The sequence below is a fragment of the Macrosteles quadrilineatus genome, unplaced genomic scaffold (genome assembly GCF_028750875.1).
Source record: "Macrosteles quadrilineatus isolate MER2022 unplaced genomic scaffold, UCM_ALF_1.0 Scaffold_5__1_contigs__length_97177068, whole genome shotgun sequence".
Classification (NCBI taxonomy): Eukaryota; Metazoa; Arthropoda; class Insecta; order Hemiptera; family Cicadellidae; genus Macrosteles; species Macrosteles quadrilineatus.
Window position 1 is genome coordinate 83,170,036 of NW_026542598.1, and position 27,579 is coordinate 83,197,614.

General features: G+C 37.8%; 1 protein-coding gene across 1 annotated transcript in view; it reads left to right on the top strand.

The window, feature by feature from the left end:
- Positions 1 to 27,579, top strand: part of LOC128995735 (uncharacterized) — a 37,596-nt gene that overhangs the window by 5,906 nt on the left and 4,111 nt on the right. The window contains exons 8-38 of the mRNA XM_054420752.1: positions 281 to 465; positions 1,112 to 1,294; positions 2,246 to 2,335; positions 5,598 to 5,752; positions 6,782 to 6,959; positions 7,449 to 7,648; positions 8,375 to 8,553; positions 9,549 to 9,682; positions 9,923 to 10,027; positions 11,778 to 11,816; positions 12,800 to 12,955; positions 13,750 to 13,858; positions 14,624 to 14,748; positions 15,752 to 15,906; positions 16,323 to 16,419; positions 17,091 to 17,279; positions 17,848 to 18,002; positions 18,712 to 18,770; positions 19,351 to 19,508; positions 19,633 to 19,737; positions 20,563 to 20,698; positions 21,046 to 21,152; positions 22,155 to 22,346; positions 23,346 to 23,459; positions 24,399 to 25,142; positions 25,546 to 25,652; positions 26,089 to 26,201; positions 26,329 to 26,445; positions 26,875 to 26,991; positions 27,062 to 27,178; positions 27,249 to 27,497. Of these exons, the coding sequence (XP_054276727.1) occupies positions 281 to 465; positions 1,112 to 1,294; positions 2,246 to 2,335; positions 5,598 to 5,752; positions 6,782 to 6,959; positions 7,449 to 7,648; positions 8,375 to 8,553; positions 9,549 to 9,682; positions 9,923 to 10,027; positions 11,778 to 11,816; positions 12,800 to 12,955; positions 13,750 to 13,858; positions 14,624 to 14,748; positions 15,752 to 15,906; positions 16,323 to 16,419; positions 17,091 to 17,279; positions 17,848 to 18,002; positions 18,712 to 18,770; positions 19,351 to 19,508; positions 19,633 to 19,737; positions 20,563 to 20,698; positions 21,046 to 21,152; positions 22,155 to 22,346; positions 23,346 to 23,459; positions 24,399 to 25,142; positions 25,546 to 25,652; positions 26,089 to 26,201; positions 26,329 to 26,445; positions 26,875 to 26,991; positions 27,062 to 27,178; positions 27,249 to 27,497 (4,869 nt within the window). The remainder of the gene's footprint in view (positions 1 to 280; positions 466 to 1,111; positions 1,295 to 2,245; positions 2,336 to 5,597; positions 5,753 to 6,781; positions 6,960 to 7,448; positions 7,649 to 8,374; positions 8,554 to 9,548; positions 9,683 to 9,922; positions 10,028 to 11,777; positions 11,817 to 12,799; positions 12,956 to 13,749; positions 13,859 to 14,623; positions 14,749 to 15,751; positions 15,907 to 16,322; positions 16,420 to 17,090; positions 17,280 to 17,847; positions 18,003 to 18,711; positions 18,771 to 19,350; positions 19,509 to 19,632; positions 19,738 to 20,562; positions 20,699 to 21,045; positions 21,153 to 22,154; positions 22,347 to 23,345; positions 23,460 to 24,398; positions 25,143 to 25,545; positions 25,653 to 26,088; positions 26,202 to 26,328; positions 26,446 to 26,874; positions 26,992 to 27,061; positions 27,179 to 27,248; positions 27,498 to 27,579) is intronic.

Below are 27,579 nucleotides of genomic sequence, written 5' to 3' on the forward strand. Positions count from 1 at the left end.
GTACAAATACACAAATATGTTGGAATATTAAAATTTCATGAAATTAATATTCAAAGATCATAGAAGTGCGGTAGAACTTACCATAAGACCGAGTCAAGGGCAGATAAGGATTTGACTGAATAAAGCAACCAATTTTGTAAAAGACAATTTCACAACAATTAACGTTAAATAGAATTTATTAATTCTGTTGAAAAAAAGGAGGAAAACAGTTTAGATAATTTCTTTACAAAACAATCAATTGTTAAATCACTATGCTACTGAATCACCATGATCACTGCAGGCAGTAGCAGTAGTGAGGAGTCAGTGTCCAGACAGAGGTCTTCAGTGTCGTCTGACAGCGAGTCGCTGAGTGGGGCCGCTATTCTGCCCAAGCTGGAGCTACTGAACGAGACGTCCCTCTACCTACAGACTGCAAGAGGGAAGCCGGTAATTGTTGGCCACTACGCTCCTGCACACATCGTTACGGTATGAACTTTTTATATGCTATGCTTTTAAATTGAGTTTCAATAGCAAATGTTTAAATTGAGTTTCAGCACAAATGTGCGGGAGACTCAACATGCCCGTCCAGCTTATCTGAGGTTTAACACGTCCATCAGGTGTCCCACGGACTCTTAAACGCTCATGGGAGGTGTACACAATGAAAACAGTTTTGCCTTAAGAAGGACCATAAACAATTTCCAATCCTTTGTGATTTGAGTAGATTTAGTTGTCATTGTAAATTCTCTAATAAAAACCTAGCTTACTCCTTGTTAAATGAGTTCAAGCTATAAGTTAGTTTTGTTTTGAGTTTGTATTATTGCATTGTTTTACCGATTGTACTCCATTGTTATCTTTAATACATATTTCAGTATTTTCTGTGAAATAACTTGTCTAGGCAGTATTATTCATGTGTGTATATTATAATTTTCGAGTGAAGTTGGCGAGTCATGGAAATCAATGGGAAATGGTCATGGATAGTCATGGAAAGTCATGGAAATTAATGACAAAATTTCTGTGGACACCCTGTATACTTAAGGCTACTCACCAGGTTTACGAGTGTTAGGTATCAGTTTATAAATTATAGGAATGTTCATTGAGGTAATAGCTAACCAATCCTAACCTCTGTGGACAGGTGTATGGGGTTGGACTGAATCTCAGCCCCATCTCCATACACAGACTGCCAGGCCCGTGTGGTCTGGTGAGACTGACGGACTGGCTGCTCTACGTGACAGACCTCGGCTGTCGACAGCTGTCGGTCGTCTCCTACCGCATGTCCCAGTGCCGCATCGACAGCGACAAACAGATTCTCAACAGCGTAAGTGGAATAATTATTTTTAGAAAATTTGTCAATCATTGTAAATTTTATTGTGTCTGTGAGTTTTTATTTTTTGTAAAATAAAAAAATAAAATATTTCATTGGGTCTTAAGCGAAGGCTGTTATAGACTGGTAAGAGTTGGACCAACTAAATTTGCAAAATGCACGTCAAAATAAAAAACAACACTACATAACCATACACCATACACTAAACAACTAAACGATTAAATACTCACGCCGATGAGTGCAATGGCAGGTTGCTAATTAAGGATTTTCAGATTCTGTTTCATAATATACTGTGCTCCTATTAAAGCTCTTACTCTAACTTAAGATAAGACCAAAGTCGTAGAACTGCCATGCGGCTCTCCATCCTTAGAAATTTCTAGAACTTATCACGTGGATGCTTTGTTGGGAAACTGGCTTATACTACGGTAAAAAGTTTATTCTGGTAATAAAATCAATAAAACATTTAAGATCACTTGTACTAAGTTCTAGAGCCAAGATTTATGTTTATACTGTAACAACGAAAGTTGTAATTCCAACAAACCGCCAAATAATACTTAAGTACAGTACTTAAGTAAGTTTAATCAACAAATAGGGTATTTGGGTCAAATTATAGGTAATTGGGAGAGAATATAGCCCAACCCACAACTACAAACGCGTTTAGTATATCATTTAGATAAAAAAAACCCATTGGTTATTTGGTGGGATTTGAACTCGAGACGTCAGGGATCGTGCTCTAACCACTAGACCAGCTCGCTCCCCCAATTTTTTTGTAGTTGAATCATGGATATCATAGCAATCATGAAATGTATTAAAAAATGAAAATGAGAACATAATCTAGCATTAAGAATCAGTTATAAAGAGACACAACTTAATAAATTAAAGGGTCAGCTATATTTTCCATTAAGTTAATGCATTCTTACATCCAATTACTTTTTTACATTTTAGGAAGTGAACCCAGACTCCTTACTACAGCAGTTCTTTTTCCAAGATGGAGAAGAAATCCAAGCTCTCTACAGGATAACACCAAACTTAAAGGCAAGGATGTTTATTTTGATTTTGATTTATCTACAGACAAATTATTGAGCGGAGCGAGCGAAGCGAGCGAAGCTCTTATACGTCGACTTTTATGCATTTCGTAATACGCAAACTCCTCCTAGACGGCTGAATCAATCGTTTTCAAATTTTGGATGGTGAAAAATACCATATCGGTGAGTGCCAACATCTATATAGCGTTAAAAATAACTCTCAGGAATCCGCCCCACTGGGTCTCAAAGTTTCAATGTAATCCTTATGGAAGCAGTATTTGACACATAAACAAAGATATATGATCAGCTGTTGACTTTTTAATGCAGCAGATGAAGAAATAGCTGATAGCATTATCCCACAGATATTAGAACAGAAACGGTATGAATCATAATTATAATCAAATGCCGACACTAGCTTGAGATCTGTGACGTAGGAAGTGCTAAAGGAAGTACTAAAGGTGAGCAGTCTGGAGTGTGGAAACTGTTTATAACGATTAGATTTAGGTATCTGCATCTGCATTCCTAAAATTCTATGGGAAGGGAGGAAAACGGGTCCGCGACGTAGGAAGTGGTAAAGGAAGTACGAAAGGTGAGCAGTCTGGAGTGTGGGAACTGTTTATGACCATTAGATTAAGGCATTTGCAATCATAAAATGTTATGGAAAGTGAGGGAAACAGGTCCGTGGCGTTAAAAGTGGCGAAGGAAGTAGTAAAGGTGAGCGATCGGGAGTGTTGGAACTGTTTATGACCATTAGATTAAGGCATTTGAAATCCTATGATGCTATCGGAAGGGAGGGAAACAGGTCCGCTACGTAGGAAGTGGTAAAGGAAGTAGTAAATACGAGCAGTCCGGAGTGTGGGAACTGTTTATGACCATTAGATTAAGGTATCTGCAATCATAAAATGCTATGGGAAGGAAGGTAAACAGGTCCGTGACGTAGGAAGTGGTGAAGGAAGTAGTAAATGCGAGCAGTCTGGAGTGTGGGAACCATCGAAGTATATAACACAAGTTGTGTTATATACTTCGATGGTGGGAACTGTTTATTACCATTAGATTAAGGCATTGCAATCCTATGATGCTATGGGAAGGGAGGGAAACAGGTCTGCTCCGTAGGAAGTGGTGAAGGAAGTAGTAAAGGCGAGCAGTCCGGAGTGTAGGAACCGTTTATGACGATTAGATTTAGGTATTTGCATTCTAAAAATTATAAGGGAAGGGAGGAAAACGGGTCCGCGATGTAGAAAGTGATTAAGGAAATAGTAAAGGCGAGCTGTCCGGAGTGTGGGAACTGGTTATGACGATTAGATTGAGGTATCTGCAATCATAAAATGCCATGGGAAGGGAGGAAAACAGGTCCACGATGTAGGAAGTGGTGAAGGAAGTAGTCAAGGCAAGCTGTCCGGAGTGTGGGAACTGTTTATGACCATTGGATCAAGGTATCTGCAATCCTAAAATGCTATGGGAAGGGAGGTAAACAGGTCCGTGACGTAGGAAGTGGTGAAGGAAGTAGTAAATGCGAGCAAACCGGAGTGTGGGAACTGTTTATGACGATTAGATTAAGGGATCTGCAATCCTAAAATGCTATGGGAAGGGAGAGAAAAGGTCCGAGACGTATGACGTGGTGAAGGCAGTCGTCAAGGTGAGCTGTCCGGAGTGTGGGATCTGTTTATGACGATTAGATTAAGGTATCTACAATCTTAATATTCTATGGGAAGAGAGGGAAACAGGTCCGCGACGTAAGAAGAGGTGAAGGAAGTAGTAAGGTGAGCAGTGTGGAGTGTGGGAACTGGAAACCGTTTGTAATCTGCAATGCTGAAATGCTATGAGAAGGGATGGAAGCATCCCCACGACATAGAAAATGGTGAAAGAAGTAGTAAAGGCTAGCAGTGCGGAGTGTGGGGAATGTTTGTGGCAATTAGATTAACGTATCTAAAATACTAAATTGCTATGGAAAGTGGTGAAAACAGGTCCACGATGTAGGAAATGGCTTAGAAAGTAGTAAAGTATGAGCATAGATTGAAAACCGTCTGTGGTAGTTAGATTGACGTATCTTTAATCCAAAAATGCTATGAGAAGGAAGGAAACAAGTCTCTAACGTACGAAATGGTGAAGGAAGTAGTAAAGGTGAGCGTGTTGAGTTTGGGAATGGATTAATGTATCTGCAATGCTAAAAGGCTATGGGAAGAGACTGTAGACTGTAGGTTAAAATAACTATGAAGCACGAATCGATACATATTTCGATACATGCAATCGTTTACAATATAGAAATTTACAACTGAGTTGACAACAGCTGATTTTTACTCCATAGAGGATATAAACTATTTTTACTTCCTAAAGAGTAAAAATGCTACTTTAGACCCGCAACGCATGCTTTAAAAACAACTTGTATTAGTAGTATGACCAAAACAATATAATATAAACTCTTGATGACTCCGCTCAATTTTGTGGATGCCTCTGCAAACGCCACCTAGTTAGTTTACAACTAATTCTTTGTGTGCTAACATGACAGCTTTTAAACACGTTACAGCAGTTGTAGCATCTTAGGCTGATAAGATGTATTTTTGTGTTTTTAATTAACTTTGACTCATCAATTATTGTGATGGGGACGCCACCTGTGTATTTAATCCCAAATATGAGTGTAGAATGGTGTGAGATGATCTGTGTAGCTTTGTTACTGACAATCATGCTGTTTCAGTAGCCAGGATCATTTATTTTAAGCCCAATGATTAGGAACAGCTGGGTCCACGAACCATCAAAAGCTACTGACTTTTCTCAGGATCGAACCGGCGACCTTACATCATACTTTGTGGTTGTTTCTGGCTAGCCTATGACTGACTGTGTAGCTGAGTGGTTATAGTGCTCGTCTAACAATCAAAAGGTTGCCGGCTCGATCCTGAAGAAAGTCAGTAGCTTTTTGATGGTTTGAACTGGACCCAGCTGTTCCTGATCATTGGGCTTTATAAGTTCAAAATACTTTAAATCTAAAATGCTCCTGCTATCTTTTGGGAAAAACTAAACTCTAAAAGTTTGCTTGTTCATGGATATGTTTTGATCAAATTTTACAAATTTGTTTATTTTGTAGTAACGGTAAGCCATTAACCTTGAAATATAAACAAAAATTATTACCTTCCCTGTGGCAACAAACCTAGGTACTCATTTACCCGGCAGAGGTCGCGTTGAATTGAAAACATCAGGAGGCGAACACAGTCTTTTCGACCTTGTTCGATGACATTTACTTGCTGAGGCATGAATATCCACTTGGATCTGTTTTTTAGGATCAAAATGAGAAGTTCTTTGGTCGATTGGAAGAGGAGACGACGAACCGTAAGAAGACCTACAAGAGCAACAGAAGCAGTGGTTTGGCCGAGCAAAGTCCGTTAGATCAATGTGCCGTAGTCACCAACAAAGCTGTCTACAAGGTGGTGATGAGGTTGGTGTTTTATAACTATCATGGCTGTGTCAAAGGAATGTAAAACAGCATCAAAGCTGTCTACAAGGTCGTGATGAGGTTGGTGTTTTATAACTATCATGGCTGTGTCAAAGGAATGTAAAACAGCATCAGAAAAATGCATATTTTGAATATAAATTTTAATAAATGCAAAAACATGTAAAATATATTTTAAGGAATAACAATGGGACTGATAAAATATTTAGAGTTAACTAGTAACCTACCTGGAATAATTTTAATCCTATGTTAAGCTCCTATGTATCCATACGATTCTATGTTCATAGATAGACAGAAAAAGGTTCAAATATAAAATTTTTGGGGATTTTTTAGAGAGTTGTTTAATGAAATGGCTTTAATTTGAAGAGAAATATCGGTTCTTATACATTGGTAAATTCCCACAATCCCCACGTTCCATGCAGTCTAGATGTTGTGGCAAACCTGTAGGGTCTGCAGAACCGTACACCGTTACTTATGACCCTGGTGGTGAACTAAAGTATTTGGTATCTGCAATAGTAACACAGTACATTGTCTTTGCCATACACTGGCCAAGCACTTTGGGCATTAGGATAGATGAAGACTGGAAAACAAGAATGGTCAAGAAGATTGATATTGGGAAATGTTCCTTAGTTGTATTATGATTTGAAAGTTTATATTATAAACACACCACATGTCCTTTGGAATTTGTATTTTAAACAGAGCAGACATCAAAATGCATTATGCAGGTATGTAATAACTATTATACATATCATGATAAAAAAAGTTAAATGATAATTCAAGGTAGGGTAACCCATGAGACTAATAATTTGTACAAAATAATTACTAGAATATAGAGGCTATTGCCCCTACAAGCCACTAGTAGTGTTGTAAATGCTGTAAGAGGAAAAAAATTAATTGTACTGTTACACCTTGTTTTTCCCCTTTTCTCAACATGTAGCATTTCTCAAACTCAAACACTCTTTCATATTAGATTTTGTGGAACTGTACTGTACTGTAGTTGATTCACTGTCACAGGAAATCCCCCCGAGAGGTGGTGTTTGCGTGTGTGATGAACCCCAACAAGTTGGAGCGTGCGGAGCGGCTGTGTCACATGTTCGGGCTGGACCTGCAACAGCTGTTGGAGACCGCTGCAGAAAAACAGCTGGAAGCCGGACAACTGGACAGTGCTGTCACTCTATACAAGCTAGCTAGGGTGAGACTGGTCGATAGTCAATAACTTTTAGGAAATTGAAAAGTTTAGTAATAAAGTTATCTTAGTGTTTTTCAATTACGTTCTTTCAACTGTGTGAAATTTGATATTTTATCACATATTTATGTGGCTATTTTCAATGTATTTCACACAACTGAGTGGTGAGTGGTTTTCACGGGTACAGTTACGCAGAGAACCTAAGATATTATCGAATGAATTATTAGTTTAATATTTATATCTTATCGGATGTAGTTTTCAGGTAATACAAATAACAATTAAAGGTTTTTTAATAAGACTTCTTTCTCTTTTCACTGTAATGCGGCTGTTAGGTCAGGTTAGCTTAGCATAGTTTATGACAGAATAAACAAGGTAACATTAATAAAAATACAAGTTGTTATATTGTGTAATTTATTAAAGTGAAAAATGTACAAAGACGTCAAGTGATTTTGTACTATCCTGGTTTTTCATGAGTAGGCCTATATTGTGTTGTAGTGTCGACCAGTGAAGAGTGTGCTACACATGGCTAGTGCTGGCTTCACTCAACAGCTACTGGCTATGACCACGGGTCTTTTGCAGACGTCTCAGCCTCTGTCTCAGACCGAGAGTCTCCATCTTGCAAACCTCAGTGTGTTGACGTTCACAGAACAATGCTTGCGTGCCAAGAGCTCCGATAACATCATGACCCAGTTCAGGTTAGTGTTTAAACCAAGATAGTTGTCTATGCATATTCAAATTCAAATATATTTATTAAAGAAATTACAACAGCTTGGCCTCACCAAGTTTAAAAAACTTGTCGGCGAGGTCCAATTGATGAATAAAGCTAACAAACAAAGACTACAACCACTGGGCTACCCCTACAATTACCAGTCACAATGAAAAAGTACAAACAACTCAGGAAAGCAAGGAATGTAAATGTAAATGAAAACTGAAAACCTCTTCATTTACCAAACTTTCATGACCGAACAAAACATAACACAAGTGCTTGGTCCCAATTTCACATCGTAAATCACACCCTTTCGAAAAGTTTGGTTAGTTTATGTATATTTTGACTTGGTTAAATTAATATTTTAGTACATGGTTGAGCATAATGATTTTTTTTAGCTTGGCTTGAAGGATCTTTGGGGTTGGAAGCTTACTCTGACATAAAAAAAAAACTTTCTTGGCAAATTTTCGGACCAGTGACGGTAAAATACATTAATAATTTTGTATAATGAAAAGTTTTTGATTTTTTTTTGGTGCCAGGATGAAATAAACCCCTTTAAAAATAAACTTACCCTAAAAAATTCTTAAATTTGCGAAAAATTAAATTACATAGCATAACCTAACCATACTTAGCTGACTAAAACTAGCCCCGTAACCTAACCTAACCAAGAAAAGAACGTAGGCCTACTCTGTATTGATAGTGCTGTAATTTGCAGGGGCTTGTTGAGAGACAATCACCACTATGACGAGGTGCTGGCAGTCAGCGTGGTGGGTCAGAGCGGGCTGTGTACGGTGTTGGAGTACCTGTGTGACCAACGAGGACTTGCCACTCACGTGTTGGACGTCCTGGCTCGTGTCATCAACTGCCAACACACACCTACGCTTAACTGTGAACGTGAGTACATGATGGTGAAGTGTGAAGCGGGTTGTTTGGACGAGACAGGATTCCTCTAGAAATCCAGAAATCCGAAATTTAGTGGGTGTTTTGGCAAAACTGAAATGAAGTGGGTATCCTGAAAATACTGGAATGTAGTGGGTGTCCTGGAAATCCTGAAATGTTGGTATCATGAATATCCTGGAATGTGTGTATCCTAGAAATCATGGAATTATGGATTTATTCGGTGTCCTAGAAACCTTTGAGTGTAGTAAGGGTTGTGGCATTCAGTGCATGTTTGGGAAATTCTGGAATGTTCTGGGAACCTGCAAATTCTGAAATGTAGCGGGTGTTCTGGAAATATAGGAATTTTGTGGGTTGGTTTTTATGGAAATGTAGTGGATGTTTTAAACACTATAATGAGTGGGTGTCATGGCAATTCTGGAATGTAGTATGTGTTTTGGAATTTACTAGATGTCTGGGGAATTCTGGCATGTAATGGGTGTCCTAGAAATCCTGGTCTTTATCGATTGTCCTGGTCAATATCTGGAAGTATTGTAGTGTAGCGGATATCAGGGGATATTGATTTTTCTTATAACCTTAATAGCCTAAAGAAGCTTGTTTTTGAAATATTCCCTAAATGAATTTACATATTTTTTTTAGTAAAACAATAAAACATCATATTACATTGGTCCTGTGGCAAATAAATCTAATTTTAATTTGGAAAGTACGCAATAGGATTGACCCACGTAGGGAAAAACCGGGAAAGAAATGCAGTTATAACTAACAGGCTTGGTGGCTCTGTGGGAAATTTAATTTATTTTTTAAATTGAACAGAGGAGCAACATATCTTATGTTAGCAAAAGAGAAAATTGTGAATTTTAACTTAGCAAATATATCTTCAAAGATTCAAATCAAATGATATAACGTGACAATCATAATGGAAAATGTTGACAATACTCTAAGTAATAGATTGTTACTTAGATTAATACTTGGTGTTACTCATTTGTTAACAGTGTGTGAGGGATTCTGGGAGTGTATGAGCAACACAAACCTCGCTCAAGCATTGGTTGTTAATCCTGATTTCGCAAAACTTCACATGGGTTTTGTAAAATCTCGACTTTCAGCGTTCAGTCCATTTATACTGCAAGTAAGTATGACCTTGGTTGTAACTCTGTGTTTTTATTTTATCTGCTATATTTGCAATGAGTATAACTATATAATGGACTCTAGAGGCCGCCAACCTCTTAAAAACAAAAAAAAATTATATGGATCGGAGTAAGCATTGTTCTTTGACATGGCAATTCTTTTTTTATTACAAATATTCATTATTAATTTTATCATACCATAGTGATATTGTTTTGCATTTGATCAATGGTGTTTTTTACAGAGGTTTGCCAATCTGTACGACCCATCTCAGCCTTCCGTTAGACCTGTCCTTAAACGATTACTGGATGAGTCTTCCAATAAGACCAGTCAAGCTAAAACTGACAAGGTATCTCATTAAATAAAAGTACTTACTTATTATGTATAAGCTTAGGTTACATTAGTAACAACAATCTTAAAACAAAGAAGTATACGTCAATTTGTCCAATAATGTGTATAACGGTCTAAGCAAATTATTTTGTGATAGATGAGGTATTTTTTTTCTTCACACATACTTGTGATAGTATAATTTTGACTAGTCCAGTCATAAATTGTAAGCAGCGTTATAATAGTTGGTATGTAATAATAATGACTGTTACATGATTTTTGTCATTGGCAGATGAAGATTTGTAAGTGGTCGACAGTATTAGAATTTAGAACAGTAAATTGATATTCGCTAACACTGTTACCCCTTTGAGTGATATGAAACGATATATCGTTGTTTTAAAAAAACCCTAAGGGATAGAGAGAGGAAGGTTATTTTTAAAAAAATAGCAAAACGGCCATTGGTGACCTGCATGTTCATAGGATACACTACCAACCACTTAGCTAAAAGATTCGCCCAATCCGATGATTTCGAGGTGTATGTCTAAACCAAGGATTATGAACACCTCACTATGCCCCAGTGGTTGTAGTATATCGCTACAAACACACAGGTCACCAATTATTTGCCACACAGGACGGGATTCGAACCCGAGCAGACGAATGCCACTGGCCAAGTGACACACGCCCTAGCCTTCTCGGCTATCTGTGCTTGAAGACTGGGGAGTCAAAACCCGGTATTTAAGCTGTCACCACCGATTGCGAACAGATGGCGTTGCAGATGGTTGTTCAATGCGTTACTAGGTAGCAGCACCAGCTAGTCACGGACTATTTAGATGCAATCTTTTAGTTTTAGTAGTAGTAAATGTGTTCCTGAGACTTTGCTGCAAAACATTAGTTTCCCTAAAATTGCTATATTACAATAACCTTGTCCAACTAAATCAGGGTTAAATTCAATATTACATTGTAAACTATATGTCTTTTGATTTTGTGAGATTTCGGTTTCAAATAATGCTATCAGAACATAAAAATTTATAGGAAAACCAGGAAAATTACAACAAAAACTAAGTTTTATTTGATGTTTACTACAAATACCGGGATTTATCTTTCTTATATATTTTCTTATTGTGTTATTATTCAAAATTAGCCTAATTAATAAAATAGTGACAACATGACAGTTAAAATTCAACAACGTGTAATGGAATTAAAAGGCAAACAAAAAAGTCTTACAAAATATGAATTATTGGCCTAGCACTGAAAGGGTTAAACTAGCAGAAGTTAAAAGAGTAGATCTTAAAATTTGGAATATAGCGTAACCTAAAGTGGTACGATTAATAGTGGCAAATCATGTAACATTCTGAACATTTTAAACATTATTGTAGTGATGGTCTGATCCAGATATCGGGCTACCGGATCTGCCGGATCCGAGCTGGAACCGGCACCCGATCGGACCAAAAGAATTCTGAATCTTGGGCTGGATCCGGTTTTGATGGATTCGATTTTTTCCGATTTTTCCCGATTTTTTTACTAACAGAGCTGTCTGTATCCATGTACAAAACCGATTTTTCCCCGATTTCTATACTAACACAAAGCTGCTGTATCCATTTACAAGACAGATTTTCCACGATTTTTTTACTAACGTAAAGCTGTCTGTATCCATGTACGCTCATCCGGACTAATGTGGCGGACGTCCGGTCCGGATTGCGAAAAATCCGGACAATCGAGAGTTGAGCAAATACACAGTACTGTATATAGCAGTTTTTTCAATTTTGTTCCAGGTCCACAGTAATGATAGCCGGGCATATGCACTTAAACAGGTAATAATTTTAACCAACGAATTTTGTTCCAGGTCCACAGTAATGATAGCCCGGCATATGCACTTCCACCGGTAATAATTTGTACCGCCGTGTTATCTGGTTAATCGGTCTTGTGTTCCTGTGTCCTTACAGGGTGATTAAAAAAGTCAAGACTCCCCCATCTAATACATATTTTTCTAAGTTGGAACACAGTACAGTCTTCTTGTACACAGACACTGGGTATTTTACCTGTAGAACTTCACATACCCGTCTATCAGTACTGTGGACCTGGAACGAATTTAAGGAAGAGATTAACGAGAGGTGGTTGAGGCATAAATAAATTGGATGCTGCATGTAAAAACCACGATTAAGCATACTCAAGATCGAATTATAGTAACCTTAGGACAAAGTTTAATTTTATGATTTTGAAAAGTTTTAGTGTCCCCAAAAAATGAGAGATTATGGGCTCAACTGGAGATAACTCTATATATAAGATGTACTAATCTTTAAACATTACCTATTTAATTTCAAACAGAGTGATTTAAATTGGCATTCTGTTAATTACGTTTTTTTTTTACCCGCCCTTTCTTGGACATTTTCTTGGATCCGCCCATCACTACATTATTGTATATTAACATGGACACCATACATGTAAATGTGTAATAACATATGTGAATATCTTTCAATTTGATTTTATTTGAACCAAAAACAGCTGAGACATTGTGAAAGACCTCTGCTACATCCGTGAACCCTATCACGGTGATTTCATAATCAACTTCTGTGATCCTGACATATGTAAAAAACGTTTTACAATCACCGCGGCATTGTAATAATCTTTTGTGCCCAAATGACCAGCTGTAACCCAAACTGTTCCTCAGATAATCCAAATTTTTCACTGTACCATGGTCCTGGTCCCGTAGGTGACGGATTAACGGGATTGTACTGTAGTTTAAATGTAAATAACTACTGGTTGCTGTAGAATGGTATCACTGCTTTTGCCCCAGGGTGATTCCCAGTTCCCTCTGAGTGACTGGTTAACCAGCTACCTGCTGGTGTGTCTGTACCTGGGCCACTGTCGTCCTGGTGGTAGTAGTCGCTACAGCCCAGACCTCATGGTGGACCTTCCATCCCATCACTCCGACAACGACCAGTCTACCAAGGTAAGAGCGACCTTTTGAATTGTAGGTCCTCGCTTATTTACTCCTGTAGCCACTCTGTTCTTGATTATTTTTTTGCGAATAATATTCTGCCAGGTCTAGATTTCTCCTAACCTCCTTTGACCTTTCACTTCAGCACTCCAACTTTTGTTTTCTCTAGGTTTACCTGTCGCAGACAAAGGATCCTTTTTAGTCTTACCTCTGCCTTAACATAGTTTGTTTACAAGTGTTTATTTTTGTTTTGGAAATATATAGAGTCCAGCAATCTTACCTGGTAAAAATAAGAAAGAGTTCAGAGGGTAAGATACACTAGTAAAAGATCACAAAACATAAATGGTTTCCTCTATGTGACAACCGTAGTTCTAGAAAAGACTCCAGTTTTAATTCTAAATGACATTTCTCTTCAATTTATTCCCTAAAGAAGTCCTACATCAAGACGGAAAATCTGTGTTTTGTTATGTTTTATTTGTGTATCTATTAGCTGTTCAAATTTATGTTTCTCGGATAAGCTAGATGAACACTATCCATTTTCAAAAAAGTTCTCAACCAGCCTTTTGGCTTTCCTTCAAAATATAACCATGTTTGTTTTTGGATTCGTTTCTGACATTCAAACAAATAAACTGCTTAAGCCTAAACTGTATGTTACCTTTAACATAGTGCTTTTATCAAACAATTCCGATATAAAACAATGTTTCTTTTGATTTACCAGTGTGTTTCCACAAAAACGTTTTTCATAAAAAAAATTACAACCATGGGTTTATCCAGGCTACATGTTTAAATATCAATAATTTTTACAGGAGCCAGTTAGCCTATCTCCGGTTACAGTGAGTGGTGGATACACTCATGTTGGCTTGGTGAGGAACGGACAGCTGTATATGTGGGGCTACACTGTTAATGGATGTCTAGGTAAGAGAAACACAGTATGATAATATTAAGATTGATATGTAGTGTTCCCAACCTTTGGTACAGGGTGACATTATAAAAATATGATTATTGTGTGTTAAGATTGTTTGAGCTGATCCTTCAGTGTTAGTTCATGGCCAATCCGCAACTGTGTGTAGTGAACAAGATCTTAGAACGAAGAAGATACTGTATTATCATTTTAATATTAGTAACTTATTTGCTGACTTGCAATAATAGAACTCAAGCAACATGAGTGAAATCTCAACTTTTTTCGCTCAGAACCTAGTATTGTAGTCAGTAATTCATTGTGTATATATGACATTCACAGGATACGTGGTTGAAAATGGGTTAGTTAGGTCTCCAAAGTAATAAATGGTACCATTTTCAATACATTACTTCCACATTATTAAGTAGTATGCAAAATAATTTCTTTTTGTGAAGTGGTACGCCAGAAAAAAAGTAGGGAAATCTCTGATCAATAAGTTTATGTGAGGATAGTCAATTGTTAATAGTTGAAATCATTATATTCAAAAGGGGAGTCAAAAAGTTATGGAATTAGGGGGTTGAGTGAATTTACAAGTGGTGTCACTGTGAGTGTAGTTTTTTTTACATTTGTTTTCCATTCCACCAAATCTGACAGATTAATTTTTGCACAGCATGGCTGTAAAATGTTATTTACTGTTAGAAAATTGGATGCAGAAACTATTGTGCTACATCACAATATCACAATAGCTGGAACTTAATGATCATTGTTGTATTGTTTTGCAGGTGTGGGACCCACCCTTAGCCAGACTCTACAACCCTTACCACTGCCACTGTTTCCAGCTCTGGGGGTGCAAGTAGTCAGTGTAGGCTGTGGTAAACTGCACACACTTGCGCTCACTACCAACGGGGTGAGTCAATCAATAAGATGTCACAATGAAAGGAGCTAGGGAGTTATAGTTTTGTAGATGTAAAGTGTGTGTTATTTGATAACTTGATAACTGTTTACTTTCTATACAAATAGTTTTTTTGTCAACATGTTTGAGTTTAGATAAAATTAATTTAAATTTTAAAAATCCAATGAATGTTGCTACCCAACAAAAAAAGGACGTAAAACCTTTTTACGTTAAACCTGGGTGTAGACAGTTTCCTTAAAAATCTTTAAAAATGCTGATTGCGTAGATAACATAAAAATATATAGTTTTAGTTTGACTAGTTAAGATCGATAGTCAATGTAACAGTTCTTTGTATCTACTTTTTGGTTTGTGGGGACCCTTGCACGAATTGAACATTTAAATTGAGTTCTAAAACATGTTTCTGAGTCAAGACAAATAATGCAATAGCATTTTACTTTTCAAAGATTATGTTTACGTCCACTTATTATTAAGCAAAAACAACTCACTATTATTCTACAATAAAATCAATTTGTTACATTAAAGAGTGATTAACTTACTTCAATCAGTTTCCGTGTAAATTAAAATTCACATTTAAACGGTTTTTGGTTAGTAACATTGAATCTTTGAAAGTGAACTCTTGAAATTAATCAAACACTAAGGGGATAAATCCCTCATGGAAATTACCTTTATAGTTACCATTTGTCACTCTGTTAGATCGTAAGCTTTAAAATGACACCTCAGTCCTAAAAATCGGTTAAGTAACACAGCTGGAAAGGGGATGTAACAGGGAAACACCTTGTTTTATTAACTTTATAGATTTATCAAGTAATGTTAGAACACAAATTTTATTTCATCCGTATTATATCACCAACACATATATCGCCAATCATAAAGTTATTTAAACTCAAAATATAAATCTAAAAGTTTATATCCTGAATGTATTTACATTTTTTTAAATGCACCTCACTAAATCTTTTTCCTTTGACACACTTATGAACATTTCTGGTGATTGTGACAGGTGTATGCGTGGGGGTCGTCGAGGTACGGACAGCTAGGTGTCGGACCTACAAGTCAGAGTTCGGAGCCGAGGCTAGTGGAAGGACTGTATGACCAGAACATTGTGGCCGTGGTCGCAGGACAGTATCACTCTCTGGCTCTAACTGCTGCTGGCAGGTAACTTAGCAGACACCAACATTTAAGGTTGATAATTTAATTAACCTACAGAGAAGTAGGGTACAGAGGAAACATGTTTATGGGACAACCGTGCACTTTTAGCTCTGGTATGTTGTGCCGGTAATATACTTGTGGCGAGCTAGGAAGAGTCCTAGAAGCGAGCACTGTGCAAAAATTGCTATTGTACAGAACACAGGGTCTTCCTCCACTGTGAGTGTTGTAGTACATGAGGGTGGGGGGGGGGGTTGTGTTGGACTATCCTAGACACCACTTGTGAAACATAGAGTGTTTCCTCTGTACTTGTGGAAGGACTGAGTAGTTGGATGTTACTGAAGAGTATTTGATAATTAGCCATAAAAGAGTGGTATAAACCATCCCTGCTGGAACAGCTTCATACTAACATTTGTATGTTGCAGAATGTACAGCTGGGGCTGGGGTGTACATGGTCAGCTGGGCCACGGCAATGTTGAAGACTGCTGTTACCCTGCGCTCATAGAAGCACTGTCCTCTGAGGTAATAACCTACCACTTGTTGGTTCTACTTACTACCCCCATTCAACAGTTAAACACACATTAGGCCAATAGCCTATTTCATGCTGAAGTAAACCATTGCTTGGTATCTTGCAAAGACAAGTATTTATATCATTGTACAACAACTGTTTTGATGTGTCTTTCTTGTCCCAGTTACTTCTGAGCGAGCTAATGTAATCTTCTGTCATGTGTACTCTTGTACTTTAGAGAACATTTTACTATGCTTTGTAATACCAACAAAGTAGTTACTATGTTATATCGTACTCTACTCAAAGGGAATAAGATTTTATCAGTAAAACCTTGACTTGGGACCTCTTTACTTTATTGTCTTAATGACCCCAGAGGGGTTTAATTGAATATCCATCAAACAATGTTGCTAACAACATATTTTGTGAAATTGAGTTGAAAAAACTACGATGCAAATGATATTCTAGACTGTGGGATATTTTGTTTTAAAAATACATAGGTTGGCAGAACTTAGAATCCACTTTATTTATTACACTTACAAAGGATGTCTACTGATGTTATAGCATTGACTATATTTTCAAGGTTTGATATTCGGGATCTGTTCTGAGATGTCAAAATTTATCTGCACAAATTGAAATCTCAGGATATAAGTACTGTCCCGTTATTAAAACCCCCTATTTGTGACAGGTGATAGTATCATGCAGTGGAGGTCACGCACACACACTCATGCTCAGCAGCTCTGGGCGTGTGTGGGCGTGCGGGTCCAGTGTGTTTGGCCAACTAGGCACCGGCTCCAACCTCAAATCCAGCCGTCCTGTTCAAGTGTTTGGGCTACCGGAGAAGATAATATCAATCTCCACGAGCTATTTCCACAATGTGAGTATACCTTAGGTGTTATATTTGATTGGAAAGGTCTTACTACCTGAGAATTAAGGAGACAAATTACAGGATAAGAAGGCTTACCTTAAAACTTGTAGTCATACCACTTCACCAAAAACAAAACAAAAGAAAATCTGAATATATTGAGGCACTGGCTTCTTTTTCAACATTGACAGTCACTTGGTTCCCTGTAAGTCTTCCAAGGACTTCCAATGTTTTTTTTTTAATTTTTTTTTTATATATTTTTTTTAAGAGGTTGGCGACCTCTTTTAACTTTGCATTTGCCCGTCCACATAGACTACAGATCTGTGCGTGGAATGTATCCAGCAAAGCAAGGGGTGAGACGGTACAGTACGAACGTGATGTTTACTGATAAATTTTAGTCGCAGTGACCAGGATCCGAACCCACGTCATCGCTGCCTTGGGCCCGAAGTCTGTGACGCTACCAACTGAGCCACCGACTCACCCGTAATGTGCATTATGCCTAGTGTTCATTTCGTTTAGTGGCTTGTGTATGCTAAACAGTGCTCTTGTCTGATGCTCCCCTGTGTTACTCTCCTCACAGCTAGCCCTGGCCGTGTCTAACCGCCTGTACTCGTGGGGCTCCAGTCCGCAGGTGTTGAGGCTACAGGCGCAGGCGCAGAAGAAGGCGAGGTTCCAACTACAGCAGCAACAGCATCAGCAGGCCGCTTCTGCATCAGTGATCACTAAGGACATCAGGTACAACACATGTTTTTCAATTTTTATGAACATCAGTGAAATTCTTACTTTTTTTGTTGGGGAACGATCAAAACCCTAGTCTTAGTCTCATTAAGTAGTCCAATGACAAATGGAACGTGGGTTCAATGACGAACTTGCTTTGAAATCGGAACAAGTGTTCTTCAGTTTTGAAGCAAGCACTACAACTACTTGCTAGCCAGACAATTCAAGATTTCAAATTAATCAAAACCAAAATTGCGGTTTCCACTTCTCACCAGATTTAAAAGCCATAAAGTTTCTAAAAATGCCATTAAGGTCGAATTGTGTTTCTAAAAGTGTAGCTACAGAAGTAAAGATCAAAATGTTTCTATTTCGTTTCCACTTCCCATTGCAAAGCACGGATACAACAGCTAGTTTATAAATATTTTTCTTGTCTCTAAATATAAAGTTTTGGTAATCTTGTAGATTTTTCATCAATGAATGCTTAACTTTCTATTAACACATTGGGTGCTGATGACGGGAATTCCCGCCATTGCTTAACATTGAAATAAATGCAATTTTCATGTTCAAACATGTCAACGGCACTTTAAGTGTTAATGCAACAATTTAAACAATTATTAATTTTAAACCAATGAAAAGACCAAAATTTTGTTGGAAATTCTTTTTCTTACTTCAATTAAAAAGCTAATACTACTAATAAATATTGAAAATTGTATTTTTATGATTTCAGAGGAGTAACAGACGACCAAGTACCTGAACCAGATTTGGACACGCCTGATGTATCTGAAGGTAAATGAAAGATTTTGTATTAAATGAGCTGTGTGTTAAGTTAAAGAATATGTGTGTGTGTGTATACAAGCCCATGTACTAAAATTTTCTCAGGTAAGATCCCTTAAAAACCCCCAATAATCAGCCTTATGGCTTTTACGTAAAATATAGGCTAATAATTGACTGTGTCAAAGAAAACTGCTTGTTTACGAATTACAACCCTTGGAAAAATGTTTAACCTACAGATTATTACGTTTGAACTTTTACTCTGTGATTGGAAGAGGCAAACTATTTCAAACATCTTCCACATTACAATATCTCGTTAAACAAATTCGAAGATCATTCGATATAATCAAATTTGAGTATAAATCAGTTATGTTTTACCCTTACTTATGACATTCAGAAGAAAACAGATGTTAAGGAAACATACAGAATGAGACCATTGCAAAAATTGTGGAACAAGAGAAGGCGGCTTTAACGAGAATCGGAGCATCTGAAGATCTAAGGGAAGATTAAGATGGAAGAACTTTTTTGGTGAAGCCAAGTATCTACGTATACCCGTTGTGAGAGTATGATATTATATGATGTTTTCCATTCCCAGGTGATGCGGACGGTGGAAAGTCCAAGTTGCATTTCAAGCTCGCCCCAACATCTCGTTTTGTCACTCTCAACTCGGAAATGGTCGTAAGTCCAAGTACAGAGTTCAAGGGTCTTCCGACAGGACGAGCCACCTCTGAACCGACTACAAACGTCAACAATGTAAGTTACAACTGTTACCTTGAATTTTATAATTGAAGAAAATTGTTGAGATAGACTAGAGCATTATTTGTTGACAATTTATCATATATCCATTATTTAACTTGTTGATTGACCATTGTTCCAGAGCACCCCCGCTCCCCCTGGAGTGTTGGTGGGGGTAGACGATGGTCTGGCTCATCTCAGCCCCACCCTTGTGGACACTTCACATGTAGAGGGTAAAATCACTAAGGTAAGTACAACTTTGAAGTAGAGCCCACGATTCTGTGTTGAATTGTCTTCACCATGACTGACTTTTTTGTGGTTGATATGCTCAGTTTGGAATATCTTTGTAATGCCAGCTGTGATCCCAAGGTCACACTCAGTCAAATAAAATAAAATAATTTATCGAGCCATTTAACACATCAGGTAATAGATCTAGTCAAAGAAAATTAGTACAAGTTAATGGAAGTCTTACAACATTTTATAGAACTATTCGCTGAGTGTCCATCCAACAAAGAAGTTTAAATTTTATGGTATTATGGGTTGTTGGCAGGTCAAAAACATATTTAAAACAATTTTGAGGAAGCAGTCCTTAAAGACTTTGTTAGCATGCACCAAAGATTAAACATATTTCTAGTGGTATACTGATTCCTTGGACCTAAAGTTTGGTCATTATATATGGACCTACTCATCTTAATGCTGCAGATAAATTTCAAGATATATTTATTAGAAATTGGTAACTGTAAGAATCTGGAAATCCTTACACGTTGCCTAACAGCTGTCACATTCCTTTTTATGAAGTGCTTCTTGAGATCTGGTAGTGAATGTGTAAAAATTGCCTAAGTAGGTACAGGTACAATGTTCTGACTACACTCAACTCCTGATTAACTGGGATAACGTAGGGATGAGGCTTCCCGGATACGTAAAGTTGTGGTTAATCCACAACATAAGTAATTATGGGCATATTTACATTCAGTGGTAACCTATTTCCACAAAATCACTTGGCTACTTCATCAAAATCCTGACTAGCAGTGAATAGTGAATTATTTCTTCACTTTTATCATTCCCATTACAGATAAGCTGTGGATGCCACCACTCCACCCTGCTGACAGACACAGGGCAGATCTACACCTGGGGTCGTAATCTTGATGCTCAACTCGGCAACGGAGCTCGCACCAAAGAGGCTGTCCACCCTACCCACATTGCCGTCGGTGCGTGTCTTTATGCTCTAAACTTTCAAAATCTTGCTTCGTTTTTTTATAAAACACTGGAAAACTTTTTAAACAGTTTTTGTAAGGGAATGGTCCACTGGTTACTTTCTAATGTCAAAATTTTATTAGTTGACCTTCAGATTAATTACTTAGCTACTCGAACAATGAAAATTAGTGTTTTGGAAAATATAAGGAAGTTGCTAAAATTGATCATAATACATTTGCCTAGTGGTATATGATTACATTTAATTGTTGAGTTAAAGATAATTGACATTTCCCACTGATAATGAACTACAAATATATGTTTTTTGTCTTGAAGATTTCTTGTTAATGTTTGTGGTTGACAGGTAACGGAACATCAGAGATTGTCACGGTGGAGTGCGGAGGGGATTTCACTCTAGCAATCGAGGCTTCTGGCAAAGTATGGGGTTGGGGCAGCAACCAAGTTGGACAGGTAATATTCTATTAGATTTTACCTGAAAGTACAAAAAATACGTCAAACAACACACTTGTAAAAATATATTTACACTTATACTGTTAACTCACAAGACGGGTTGTCTGTTTACTTACAAGTATTATTTGACATATTTTTGTACTTTCAGGTAATTTAATAACTCGTAGGATGCTTATCAAGAAGTTATCCATCAGGTTTTATAACATTGATGTTTCATTAACTTAATACGGTTTGGAGAGAAAGGGCTAATTGCCTGAGAATAGGTGTGAGAAAGGATAGGATAAGCAGGCTTACCTTAAAAAATGTAGGCATCCCACTTCATTCACTACAGAACACAGAAGAAAACACAAACAAAACAAAATAAACACTGGATATTTCGAGGCCACTGGCCCCTTTCTCAACATGGTCTTAAAAAGGTTCCAGTTCTATGCTAAAGCTTATTGTGTACGATTCAAATGTATATTTAAAATCTAAAATTTTTTGCCACTGGAAAATTAGTATTACCAAATTTAAAGTCTGGTATATGGAGTTTGGTGAAGTAATTGTAGTCTATGTCTACGAGTACGACCTAAAATTTCGATGTCAACCCAAGTGGTGAAGCTGATCCACTATCTTGTTTTTGTATTTTATTCTGAACCTCAGTTATTTGGCCACCCCTAAAATCAGGATCACTTTACAGTACTCCAGGTATCTTAACCTAGCTTTTTATTTTTAACTTGAAAATACTTAGACATCTTGGGTGATATTAAGAAAAAATTGTGTTTCAATAGTTTCAACCATTCTAAACAAATTTATGAGAAGTGTTATGTTGAAATTGTGTGAAATTTTATGTTCACACATTTTAAGCACTAATTTTCAGCCTCTCTGTCTTTGTTGGTAATTCAAAAACATGAGATTAGCGGAAATGTCAATTAGATAAAGATTAATCTAGAATCATGAAGAGAAAAAGCTTAAAAATAAAATTAAGTAGTTGTTTGATTTGTTACATTTATTCCTCCACAGCTTGGCAGGGAGCCGATAGAAGACGCCACCAAGGCTGGGCTGGAAGGCCGGCTACTGATGCTGAAGACGTCAAAACGAGTCATTAAACTGCCACATGGTGCTTTGAACACGGTGGAGACTCCCAAGGAAATACCATCCTTACCTTCTCTACAAATAGCCTTCCAGTCTCATCCGGCAGAATCTGACTCTTTGGTGAGCTCTTGGGTGATACATCTTGTAGAATAATAAGAGTTGTGTTGATGTTGGGTATGAACCATTTAGGGTGAAAGTGGGATGTGCATGTGCCTTAGAACCCTTCCCAATCACTATCGCTTTAGTTATGTACTTATGTTGCACCTTTGTCTCAAATTGTTTGATCTAATTAATATATGTGCTCAGTGAAGAAGTTTTCTGTCTTACTAACCCAAACATAACTAATCCTAATTACTATTCCTAATTTACATGATCTTTTCAGTAGGATCTTTGTGGGGGCCTGCTTGGGAAACAGAACTAAATTTAAAATTCACTAAGCTCAGTACGGCTTTAAAGAGATTGCACTGACAAAAACGTTGTTTAAAGTTGGTTCTAGCTTTACAAAATAAAAAAATTATGTTTTTGAGTGTTTTAAACTAAAATTATTCGTGGAGAAGAGTTATTTTCTCCGACACCTAAATTCCATTTTGTGCCTTTGAAAAAGATTTCTGCAGGTGCTTATAAATACTGTGTAGAAAAACTAGAATAAAACTTACAACCATATATCCTTTGACCTCTGTACTGTGGGAGTGAGCTGGTCTAGTGGTAGAGCTTGGGGCTTCGTTGCCCGAGGTCCTGGGTTCAAATCCTGCCTATTACCAATGGACTTTATCCATGTGATAATGCCGTGACCCTCTAGGACTAGCCTGAAGTAATGTGTAAAACAGTTCCAGGCTAGAACCTAGCGTCCTAGGATGCGACTGTCATGTCTGTATATTATTGTATTAACTAATTGTGAAAAGTACTGTGAAACTTTGGAAAACTGTATTTCTTGTTCCTGGTTAGGTTTCTGTCTTTTATCAGATTTCAAAATCCATTAGGACTTTGCACTCTGAATTTTCAAAGTTCTTATTAGGTTGTTGATAAGAGTATTATAACAATATGCTTTGTAAATCATGTTGTTCAACAAGTCCACTTCACATTTTAAAACATTTATTTTAAAATCAACGTTTGTTACAGAAACTGCTGGCTCGTCTTTCAACTTTTGACAACCCACCGCACAGTGCCAAGACCTTGCATTATGCCTTGTCATACTTCCACGGGCACTACGACACTGCAAAGTTCAGAGAAAAGGTAAATAGATGTAAATAGATGTTGTAAGGGATACACAATCAGGTTTGAAAGTGAGGATCCCTTTAAAAAATATAACCAATCTTGTATGTATAGTTTACGGTAGGCCTACTTGAAATAAAAAATATTATGGATTAATATTAGATGAAATATATTAGCTCAGAAATCATTACGACTTGGAAGCATGAACACTAAGAAGGATGGTAAAGAATAAGGTTGTATTTTAATAGTCCCTTGCTCGAGATATTTTGGGCTACGTGTACTTAAGATTGTTGAGTTTTTGAAGCTCTACTACTTTAAACCCTATTATTTTTAAGGAGTAATATATTCAATTAAAATTTGATTGGCAAACATTAGTTATGTGTAAGAACAAATCTGGGTGTTATTTAAAAATGTACTAGTGGTCGCCTTTTGGTCAAAAACTTAACCAAAAATATGTACTGTGCAAACTTCTTCATTTTCACCCCACGCTGTAAATAAAACATGTGATTGAAATTTCTTCCATTTGTTTAGATTTTCTGTTTAAATTTTGTTGTTATTTTGTCACCTGCACATCTAAAGTCAAATATCTTTCTAACAGTATGCGGAGATTTTGCCTGCGATGTACGCAAGGTGAGAAAAAAGGTTTTAAAGAAGCATGCTCGCCTATTAATATATTGATACCTTTTTTCAAAGTGTTAATATATGGAGAAAAAAAATAAAAAAGCTTTTAAGTCTAAATGAAGGTTTGCTGATTATATCATTGCCCACTTTTGATCTAACTAAATTTAATACTTATGATCAGATTACTTTAATTGGCATGCTTTAACATTAAGGTTAAAGGTAGACTACTCCAACTAAATAATCCTATAAGAAAATGTCCACATTACAACTATTATTCGTGGTACATTTATTCACAGATTACAAAATTATTTTAATTAACTCACAAATGTCTTGCCCTAGTGCATCGAGCTTGGTGATTACCAAACGGCCTCAAAGTTGGCAATGCTGGATAAGCAGTTCGACATGGCAATGAGCTACCAACTGCAAGCTGCTATGGCGAGCAGCGAGACAAACCATAAACCTCCGTCAAGCGTTACATCGAGTCAACCTTCAGTGTTAGAGCGAGCCAGCAAATCTGTAGTGAGCACAGAGGTGATAGTACCTACCTTGGAAACCAGCCTAACCATCAACACGTCGTCCGCAAAGAAGATAGGGATCAGTCGAACAAGGTCTAACACGCAATCAACAGAGGATGTAGAAAACATTGCAGAACCGACAAAACCAGAGAAACCCGAAGATGTGGAAGAAAAAAGCACCTCGGAAATTCACATGTTCACTTTCCAAGGGGGAGCGGAAGAAATGTCCGTTAGATCTCAAGACACGCTCTGTTCCAAATCGGACTTGTTGGAGTCGAGATGTGACACACCCGATACGTTGGCGAGTTGTGACGAGTTTGCCACCAAGAGTGCGGAAGTGTTTGACAGTCCGGTGAAACAGTGTGCAAAACGGAAGTCGGACAGCGAGAGTTTGACTTACGAAACGATTGTGAATAATCACATTAAGGAGTTGGAACTGCAGACCGCCAATGGGGAGGATGTTAGTCATAATAGTGCGCTTATTGAAGATCTAGTGAACATCGTGGAGTTTTATATAGACTTGTGTGAGCAGGGACCGCAGACTTCATTGAAAGCGTTGTTGAAACAGGTGAGCAAACAGGATTGTTGTTAATTTTACCATACAACAATCAAAGTATAACAATATTATAGCTACTATTTGAAGGATATAAAATAATACTGTTTGTCCGTCAAACTCATGACCTACCCTTATGTGAAATTCAGTAAAGTTTTAAAATGTTTATATTACCTGGAACAAATTGGTTTACAGATATATTAACTGAAACCACCTCTATTGTTTTATGTCTTACAAAAAACAAATCAAGAAAAACTTATGATTAAAAGAACAAACCCCCTTTAAATAATAACAGCTAATATCCATGTAGAACTTTAAGTAGATGTTACTTAGGTAGAACCCCAATACAATGCCTGTTTTATTTTGACATAAACCAAGATTTAATCCAGTATTTGTTATTAAATTTGTTTTTCCGCAGGGGTTGGAGTTTTGGACGGACCACAAGCTGCCCGTGTGTAGGCTGGAAGCTTTGCTGCTTTCTCATTGGTCCTTAGTGTCTTACCCTCTGGGTCTACTTCTGTTGGGGTAAGTTGTAAATTATAGAATCATCCCTTTTGAGTTCTGACACTAATGCATAAATTTTGCTTTTTAATAGGATTTAAGTTGGTTTCCAAAGATAAATTAATAATGCAATAACTTTTTACCTTTCAAAGATTATGTCCCAAAATTCTCACAGTTCATATTCTCAGGTCTTCTCTGTCTTCTTTGTGGTCATCCTATTTTCTTTACTTCATAAATTGGCTATTTATGAAGTAACAATCTTCTGGTGTCAACATTGGTACGTTTTATTCACATGCCCGAACCATCTAAGTCTTGCAGTTCTCGCAAAACTTATGGTGTCCTCTCTTCCTAACATGATAAGATGTATAAAAACCATCCCTTCCTGCCTTCCTACCTTCCTTTCATTTATGTTAAGTGATATGGTAAAGTTCAAAGCTGTAATTATATGTTATGTTTACAGAAATGACTCAGAAGTTAGTGTGGACGCCCAACAGATGCTTAGCAATTTATCTACCGACTTCAGCTTACAGCTCTGCTCGGCCATGGTGAACCACGTCTCTGTCTCAGACAAAGGTAAATATAACCTTTTTATGGTTAAAACCTCAAATATTATCATCTCACAGATCAGTTATCAGCAGCCAGCCCAGCCCTACATAGACATTGACTTTACTGTGAGTGACATTATGTAATCTGTCCACAGACAACAATGTGCCAGAAGTGATGGAGCTACTGTCAGGTCTCAGCTGGTCAGAGCAGACGTCAGCCGGTCTAGCCTCAGAACCTCTGAGTTTGGATCAGATCATCTCACAGATCAGTTGTCAGCAGCCAGCTCAGCCCTACATAAGCACGGGTCACACTAGGCTGTTCGCCAGCCGCTGGTGATCAGCAGCTGGCACCAGCATCACCTGCTCATCAATCCAGGCTGAGTCAGCTCAGTGTCAGCTGCAAATTTTGTGGTCACAATATGCTGACAGTCGCGGCTTCTTTCAATTCGCCGCTGATGCCAGCCTAGTGTGACCCGTGCTATAGACATTGACTTTACTGTGAGTGACATTGTAATCTGTCTACAGACAACAGTGTGCCAGAAGTGATGGAGCTACTGGTCAGGTTTCAGCTGGTCAGAGCAGACCTCAGCTAGTCTAGCCTCAGAACCTCTCAGTTTGGACCAGATCAGTTGTCAGCAGCCAGCTCAGCCCTACATAGACATTGACTTTACTGTTAGTGACATTATGTAATCTGTCCACAGACAACAATGTGCCAGAAGTGATGGAGCTACTGTCAGGTCTCAGCTGGTCAGAGCAGACCTCAGCCAGTCTAGCATCAGAACCTCTCAGTTTGGACCAGATCATCTCACAGATCAGTTGTCAACAGCCAGCTCAGTCCTACATTGACATTGACTTTACTGTTAGTGACATTATGTAATCTGTCCACAGACAACAATGTGCCAGAAGTGATGGAGCTACTGTCAGGTCTCAGCTGGTCAGAGCAGACCTCAGCCAGTCTAGCATCAGAACCTCTCAGTTTGGACCAGATCATCTCACAGATCAGTTGTCAACAGCCAGCTCAGTCCTACATAGACATTGACTTTACTGTTAGTGACATTATGTAATCTGTCCACAGACAACAATGTGCCAGAAGTGATGGAGCTACTGTCAGGTCTCAGCTGGTCAGAGCAGACCTCAGCCAGTCTAGCATCAGAACCTCTCAGTTTGGACCAGATCATCTCACAGATCAGTTGTCAACAGCCAGCTCAGTCCTACATAGACATTGACTTTACTGTTAGTGACATTATGTCATCTGTCCACAGACAACAATGTGCCAGAAGTGATGGAGCTACTGTCAGGTCTCAGCTGGTCAGAGCAGACCTCAGCCAGTCTAGCATCAGAACCTCTCAGTTTGGACCAGATCATCTCACAGATCAGTTGTCAACAGCCAGCTCAGTCCTACATAG